Source organism: Camelina sativa, chromosome 6 (genome assembly GCF_000633955.1).
Source record: "Camelina sativa cultivar DH55 chromosome 6, Cs, whole genome shotgun sequence".
NCBI classification, from domain to species: domain Eukaryota; kingdom Viridiplantae; phylum Streptophyta; class Magnoliopsida; order Brassicales; family Brassicaceae; genus Camelina; species Camelina sativa.
In genome coordinates this window covers 22353036-22360569 of record NC_025690.1, presented here as the reverse complement: position 1 = coordinate 22360569, position 7534 = coordinate 22353036, and the positions used below count along the sequence as shown (strand labels likewise).

Here is a 7534-nt window from a genome sequence, read left to right as displayed (position 1 = left end):
TAAACCCATAAACATAAACCAAAAACCTAATTATAACAAAAAATTGACACACTCAACCATCGATACCAAAAAAATAATCCAATACCCTAAATCGAAACAAAAATCAGAGAGATCATATATCTAAAAACACATAGTAAACTATCCAAACAAATTCCCGAAACCCTAAATCGCGAAAGGAACATAAACCCTAAATCGAATCCCACAAAAAATTTCTCAAATCTATCGAATCCCACAAATAATTGCCCTAATCTATCGAATCCCACAAACAATTTCCCTATTCTATCGAATCCCCCAAACAATTTCCCTTTACCCTAAATAAAAAAAAATCATAAAAACCCTAAATCGAGAATACATCAAAATCGTTCTTGAATTTACAACACATACCTCTTACAATTGGATATTTTGGAAGATGATACACTAAGTGAGGCCTTCGCGTTGCAAAATCTTCACTTTGATGGAGGCGATCCAAAGTTTTTGTTTAATCGCCGTCGCGATACAGAGAGAGTAAAGAGAGAGAGTGCGAAAGATAAAATGAATTGATCCGTCGAGTTTTTTTTTTCTTTCACCCTACAAATAAAACAACATCCTATTACAGGATGACACGTGTCCTGAGGGACGCATAAAAATTGTCCCGTTTTTAGGAACGTTTCTTTGTATAATCTATGATTTCGATTTAAATTAATCGTTTTAATTATGTAGGACAGACGAAGGACGGTGCGATGCACATGCTCTTAGTTGATGTTTCTTGATCCAATTGTGCCAATCAATTCAGACTACTGTAATAACGAAATTTAATAATAATAATACCCTAACTAATATTGTTTAAAGTTTTCCACACATGTTCTAGATATTTAGTTTATAGAAATGTAAAAAGTAAAAAAAAAAAAAATCCAACATTTTTTTTTAAAATAAAAATTAACTTTTTATTTTAAAAATTTAAATCCAAAATTAATTTTAAATCCTTATTTTAACTTTTTTTGGGTCATGTGAATTTTATATTTTCAGTCACTATTTGAAATTAAAAATTACTCTTTTCCAAATTCCAACAATTAGAAAACTTGTGGAATTTTGTGGAAAATAATTCGAAAAAATAGATAGTATTCGAGGAGCCAAGCCAAGCCAGCAAGGATCTGTGTCTGTGTGTTACAGAAAGAGAGAGAGAGAGAGAGAGAGAGAGAGAGGTTCCTTCGAGACTTTTGTTAGCGAGCGGCTCACTCTAGTATTCTTTCTCCTCCGTCCCCCCACCAAAATTAAAAAAACCGTTAGGGTTTATCTTAGCCACCGCCTTGCTCTCGACGGAGGCGTACGGCGAAGCACGGTTTGTTCGACCTATCATCATCATCACCCGCGTTTTATCAGCTCAGATTTCGTTCCCCGAATTCGCGAAAAAAGCCGACTTAAGCTGAATAGGAATTTAGGTTTCCTAATTTTTTACGAGAGAGATATGGCGGAGGTGTCGATGGGAAGCAGCGGTAGCAGCACGGATCTGTCTCCCGAGGAAGAGCGAGTTTTTATTAGAGACATTGCTATTGCTGCTGAGGCTAACAGCAAAGAAGGCGATACCTTTTATCTCATCACTCAGAGGTATGTCAAAGTCTTTGATTGATTTCGCTCGCCTATTGTTTCCACTTCTAGCTTTGTTGTTTATGATGTGTTTATCAAATAATTTCCCTGAGAGTTGTATCTATCTCTTCGCCATTTTTGACTTTGCTTTCCTTAGTTAGGGTTTCATTTTTATCAGTTCCTGAGAGTAGTTTTCAGCATTTCAGAACGTTTTCCCAAGAACTCTCTTTTATGGTTGCGTAAAGCAATGCTGTTGACTCACGTTTATGGGGTATTGTAGAGATTGCAGGGATTTGATTTTTCTCTTATGGTACTTATAATTCTGCTGAGTGTCATCTTTGAGAACAATTTCTCTGTTGTTACTTTTTTTTCTGTACCAGATGGTGGCAAGAATGGATTGAGTATGTTAATCAAGACCAACCATGCAACACAAATGATGGGTCTTCACTCTCAGAGCATTGCGACTCTGCTGGCTCAACCACTCTAAAGAAGCCTTCTAGGATTGATAACTCTGATTTGATCTATGATTCTTCACTGGAGGACACTAGTAATACTAGTGAGATCATTGAAACACTCCAGGAAGGCCGCGACTATGTTTTGCTCCCTCAAGAAGTGTGGAACCAATTGCGTTCATGGTGAGTTTTAAGGGTAGCAGAATGGAACATTTATGAAACTTTACATCTCTTCATCTTGTGTGGGCTACATTATTTCTATGTCTATTCTAGTGCGTTCGACTTTCTTGGTTATCTTAGGTATGTTGGGTCAAGTTTAGATCATGTACCTCTACCAAGCTCATTTTGTATGCATCTGGTGTTTTTTAGTTGCTTATGCTTAATATGAAACTTATAACGAAGTTCCTTGGGTTTCTTATTTACTACATCACTGTATTATGGATTTTTTCACTATAAGTGATGATATAGTACATATGGATTGTTGCTTCTGTTTTACAAGGTATGGGGGTGGTCCAACTTTGGCGCGGAGAGTCATTAGCTCAGGTCTCTCTCAAACAGAGTTGGCTGTGGAGGTTTACCCTTTACGTCTTCAGCTACTTCTGATGCCCAAAAGTGACCACAGTGCCATAAGAATTAGTAAAAAAGTACATCCCCTTTTCAGTTCTTTTTCTTCATGGTCCTTTACTTTAAAATCTGAACTCATTTACTCAGCTACCTCGTTGTACTGTTAAAACTTTGTTGTGCAGGAAACTATCAGAGAGCTCCATCGAAGAGCCTGTGAAATTTTTGACCTCAACTTAGAGCATGTAAAGATCTGATATCCCTATGTTATCAAACATCCGTTTGAATGATACTTTTTATATTCTTTTCTTTCCCTTTCTCTTTCTTACATGAGCATTTTCCATCGTATAGGTACGTATTTGGGATTACTATGGCCACCAAAAACATTTATTGATGTATGACTTAGATAAGACACTGGACGATGCCAACCTACAAATGGATCAGGATGTGAGTTCAGTTCTTTTTTTTTTTGGTTTCCCTTAAAATTTTATCTGTAATATGCTACTTCAACTTCTGTAATAGTTTTCTGACATTGTTTCTGGGTATGTCAAGTTTATTGCATATCTTTTTGGCCAATTGCTGCGAGGACAGAATGGATAATGCATTTACATTTCTCCAGTATTAAGTTAGCTCGAGTTCTTATTTCTATTAGGTTTTGGCTTTTGCTAATTTTGACCGCGAGGGCAACATTTGAAATTGAAATGATTATGCTTCAGTCCAGTATTTTAGTTAGCCTAAGCTTAAGATTTAGATGCTCTCTAATGTTTATCTTGTTCGGTATCCTTACTGACTCATTTAGTCTCCTACTCATTTTGTATCTGTCATTTTTAATAACAGATTTTGGTGGAGGTGGTTGACATCAATGGTACATTGTCAAGTGCTCACATTCGATCTGCCCAAGAGAATGGATTGGTGGATGAAGACTCTACTTCTATTCTCATTGAGCCTTCTAAATCAAGCTTGGCAGCTGCAGGAGGGTTCTCTTCAAGCAGGAACGCATTCAGAAGTGTTAGTTTAGAAGTTTCACAATCTTTTGATAGCACATACAGTAGCACTGGTGTCACCACAAGGGGATCCACAGCTGGCTTGACAGGGCTGCTAAATCTCGGGAATACTTGTTTCATGAATAGTGCTATACAGTGTCTGGTCCATACACCTGAGTTTGCTAGTTACTTTCAAGAAGACTATCATCAAGAAATAAATTGGCAAAATCCTCTTGGCATGGTTGTAAGTTCCTTGCTACTCATAAATTGATGGATACATAAAAGTGTGCGTAGGTTTAAGTACATGGGTATGCTTAGAGCCTTAGACGTCATTTGTGTTTCCCGGTTGCAGTACTGCATGCTTGGGGGTGTGCTTTAGTCCCAAACATTCTTGATAGGCTTAATCTTACATACACCTGTAATAATGTTGGAATATATAAGATATTATATATCACTAAAAGTTGTAGGTTATATCTCCAAACAATATTTCATCATCAGTTGCTTAGGGTAGTATTCCTTGGTAGGTAATCAGTGACATTTTCTTGCGTAGATCACTAGCATTGTTTCTCTCTGAACATATGAGTTGTTGATTTCAGATCAGTACTTGACTGCATTTGAATCATCATTGTGCACAGGGAGAGTTAGCTCTTGCATTTGGTGACTTACTCAGGAAATTATGGGCTCCTGGGCGCACACCAATTGCACCCCGTCCTTTCAAAGCAAAACTTGCTCGCTTTGCTCCTCAATTTAGTGGGTACAATCAACATGATTCACAGGTTTGTCAGCCTAACCAGATATTTCCGTTAAGCTGTATTTGCATTGTAACTCAAGGAATTCGGGCTCTCGTATTGCAGGAGCTTTTAGCGTTTCTGCTGGATGGTCTTCACGAGGATCTAAATCGTGTTAAGCACAAGCCATATATAAATTCTCGAGACGCAGATGGGCGCCCTGATGAAGAAGTTGCTGATGAGTTTTGGGCTAATCATATTGCTCGTAATGACTCAATAATTGTTGATGTTTGTCAGGTCAGATGCATATCTTTTAGAAATTCCTTTTCGGTTTATCAACTCATCTCTGTGATATTGGGCATTCAAACTTATACTAGTATTATGGATTAGGCTTGCATTTGGTTTGACTCTATAACGGCTAGTAATCTGTTTTATGGTCACTCAAATAATAGACACGAGTTACTGAAATTCCAGTCCCTCCTAATTTTTAGTGGCTCCTTAGAAAGTAAGTTATATCAAAAGAGTTAGATTGTCCTAGTAAAAATACTTTTGCAACTTTTTACAGAGACGCAGTGTTCTAAATGGGTACATCACTTGTCTCTCTGTGCATATTGAACTTAGTATTGAGACTTTATGCTAATCTCGGTTGTCTGAGTGCTAATACCATCCACCATATATCAGCTTTTCTGTTAGGCATTTACTCTATTTTGTTACTGATTTTCAGCTCGTGTTCAGACCCAGGATACATAGTTGGTTTTGTTTTGGTTTCAATTTCTTAGCAATGTGGGGAACTCATTCTCCTACTGTGTCTCACCTCACAGGGGCAATATAAGTCAACACTGGTTTGTCCAATCTGCAACAAGGTTTCCGTAACATTTGATCCTTTCATGTACCTGTCTTTGCCGCTTCAATTCAACACAACACGGGCGATAACAGTCACAGTTTTTTCTTGTGATAAAACTGCCTTACCTTCCACAATAACCGTCAATGTTTCAAAGCAGGGACGTTGCAGAGACTTGATACAGGCATTAACAAGTGCTTGTTCCTTGAAACAAACTGAAGAGCTGAAGCTTGCAGAGGTTTGTGGCTTCAAGTTTTTTTTTAGTAAGATGTTGGTCTTTTGGCTTTGGCTTAACTGAGTTTAATATGTTTTTCGCAGATCCGGAATAATTTTATCCATAGATTATTCGAAGACCCTCTAACTCCATTGTCCAGTATCAAAGACGATGATCACCTTGCTGCATACAAACTTTCAAAATCTTCAGAGAATACGACTTTGCTTAGACTAGTCCTCCGCCGTAGAGATCAGTAAGTTACATATCTCAATCTATTTTGTATGAACTAATTCTTGGATTACTTTGGGATAACAACGTTCCGCTTTTATAATCAATATCTGTTGGTTTACTTTCTTACAACTTCAAAAATCTATATTCTTTGTGGCCTCACCACTTCTTCAGCCTTTGATTTCTGACTAATTTTTGAATGCTTGATGAATGCTGATCTGAGGAAGGTTATATTTTATCATCTGTTTTGTTCTCTTCTTTATCATCTTATTGTACCATGTTTCAGGAAAGCTGGGGAACGTGAAAGTACAGTACAGTTGAAACCCTGTGGAACGCCTCTTCTCTCATCAGCTTCACGTGGAGATGCGCTCACCAAAGGAAAAATCCACTGCATCGTCCAGAATATGCTTTCACCTTTTCGGAGGGAAGAATCTGCGGGCAAAAGAGGAAGTTCTGATTCCAGCATTCCTGAGAGAAGGTCGGCTCGATTTTATAACTCGGAGGAAGAAGATAAAGTTGGTGGACTGAAAAAGGCCAAGAAAAGTAATTCCTCCGAATTGAATGCTTCCAAGTTATCCCTGCAACTCATTGATGAAAACAATAAAACAATTAATCTGCCAGACGATGAAGCAGAAGCTATTAAATTACCATCATCAGCTACGGTGACTATATATTTGGATTGGGCACCAGAACTCTCAGGTATGTATGATATCACTTGCCTGGAGAGTTTGCCTGAAGTACTCAAATACGGACCTGCTACGAAGAAGGCTCGTTCAGAACCTCTTTCTTTATATGCATGTTTGGAGGCGTTTCTACGCGAAGAGCCTTTGGTGCCTGACGAAATGTGGTAAGCTGTCTTTTCTCCTTTTACTTCCTTCCTGTGGGCTGTGGTAGATTCGTTTTTGCTGGTTTGTGGTAAAAGTTGAAGTACACATTACTGAAAGATGATGAATGATGTTGAGAAATTGCTAGTGTCTATTACGGATCGAAGTTGAACACACTGTATTCTTGCAGTAGATTTTAGCCACTACCTTCTACTTAGTTGGTAAATCAATCAGTGGTATCATTTTTTTCTTTCTCTCTGTGTAGGTTCTGTCCGCAATGCAATGAAAGAAGGCAGGCAAGCAAAAAGCTTGATCTGTGGAGGCTTCCTGAGGTCTTAGTCATACATCTAAAGAGATTCTCATACAGCAGATCCATGAAGCATAAGTTGGAAACATTTGTTAACTTTCCTATTCATGACTTAGATTTAACAAAGTATGTAGCCAACAAAAACCTATCTCAACCACAACTATATGAGCTCTATGCCTTGACCAATCATTATGGTGGTATGGGCAGCGGACACTACACTGCACACATCAAGGTCAGTTCGAACAACTTTAACCTTTTCAATCTGTTTCCACTTCTGAGTTTCTTACTTCTTGTTTAATTAACGAATATGGTCTGCAGCTTTTGGACGACAATAGGTGGTATAACTTCGATGACAGCCATATATCACATATAAACGAAGATGATGTGAAGTCAGGTGCTGCGTATGTGCTCTTTTACAGGAGGAAGTCTGACGCAAGCGGAAAAATGAAATAGTAGTAGTCTACAGGAAACAACAATCTCCCAGGTAACAAATACAAGTTTTTTTTCTAAACCTTTATTTGTTTCGATCTCTGAAAAAAAAAAGCTTAGTTAGATCTCTGAAACTTAGTGTGGACTTTTGTTTTTTGCATCGTGCAGGTTTCAGTAGTAATTACTAGACACCAGTCGAAGGTTTAGATCTACTGTAAATTAGTGGAAGTTGGGTAGTTTAATTAACATGGATGAATTTTGTCTCTCTTTCTCGCTCTCTCTCAGTTTCTGTATGTATTTGGCATAATATCAGTACTGTTATTTTCACTGACTTAAAATCATCAGACTCAGTGTATTGTCGCTGTTTGGATATTTTAAAGATATTTCGATCACTTGTTATGAGA

The 7534-nt window shown here is 37.8% G+C and overlaps 1 protein-coding gene across 1 annotated transcript; it reads left to right on the top strand.

Annotated features, from left to right (window-relative positions):
* Positions 1118-7534, top strand: LOC104792958 (ubiquitin carboxyl-terminal hydrolase 5). The gene is made up of 14 exons (XM_010519232.2): positions 1118-1584; positions 1944-2198; positions 2515-2659; positions 2762-2821; positions 2928-3023; positions 3414-3803; positions 4195-4335; positions 4414-4584; positions 5109-5366; positions 5447-5595; positions 5857-6417; positions 6660-6933; positions 7020-7185; positions 7299-7534. The coding sequence occupies exons 1-13, from the start codon at positions 1445-1447 to the stop codon at positions 7152-7154; spliced, it is 2775 nt and encodes a 924-aa protein (XP_010517534.1). The 5' UTR covers positions 1118-1444; the 3' UTR covers positions 7155-7185; positions 7299-7534.

Coding starts and splice junctions, on each gene's coding strand:
- LOC104792958 (XM_010519232.2), top strand. CDS start 1,445: ATGGCGGAGGTGTCGATGGGAAGCAGCGGTAGCAGCACGGATCTGTCT. Junction 2,822..2,927: donor TTGACCTCAACTTAGAGCAT/GTAAAGATCTGA, acceptor TCCATCGTATAG/GTACGTATTTGGGATTACTA. Junction 4,585..5,108: donor TAATTGTTGATGTTTGTCAG/GTCAGATGCATA, acceptor CTCACCTCACAG/GGGCAATATAAGTCAACACT.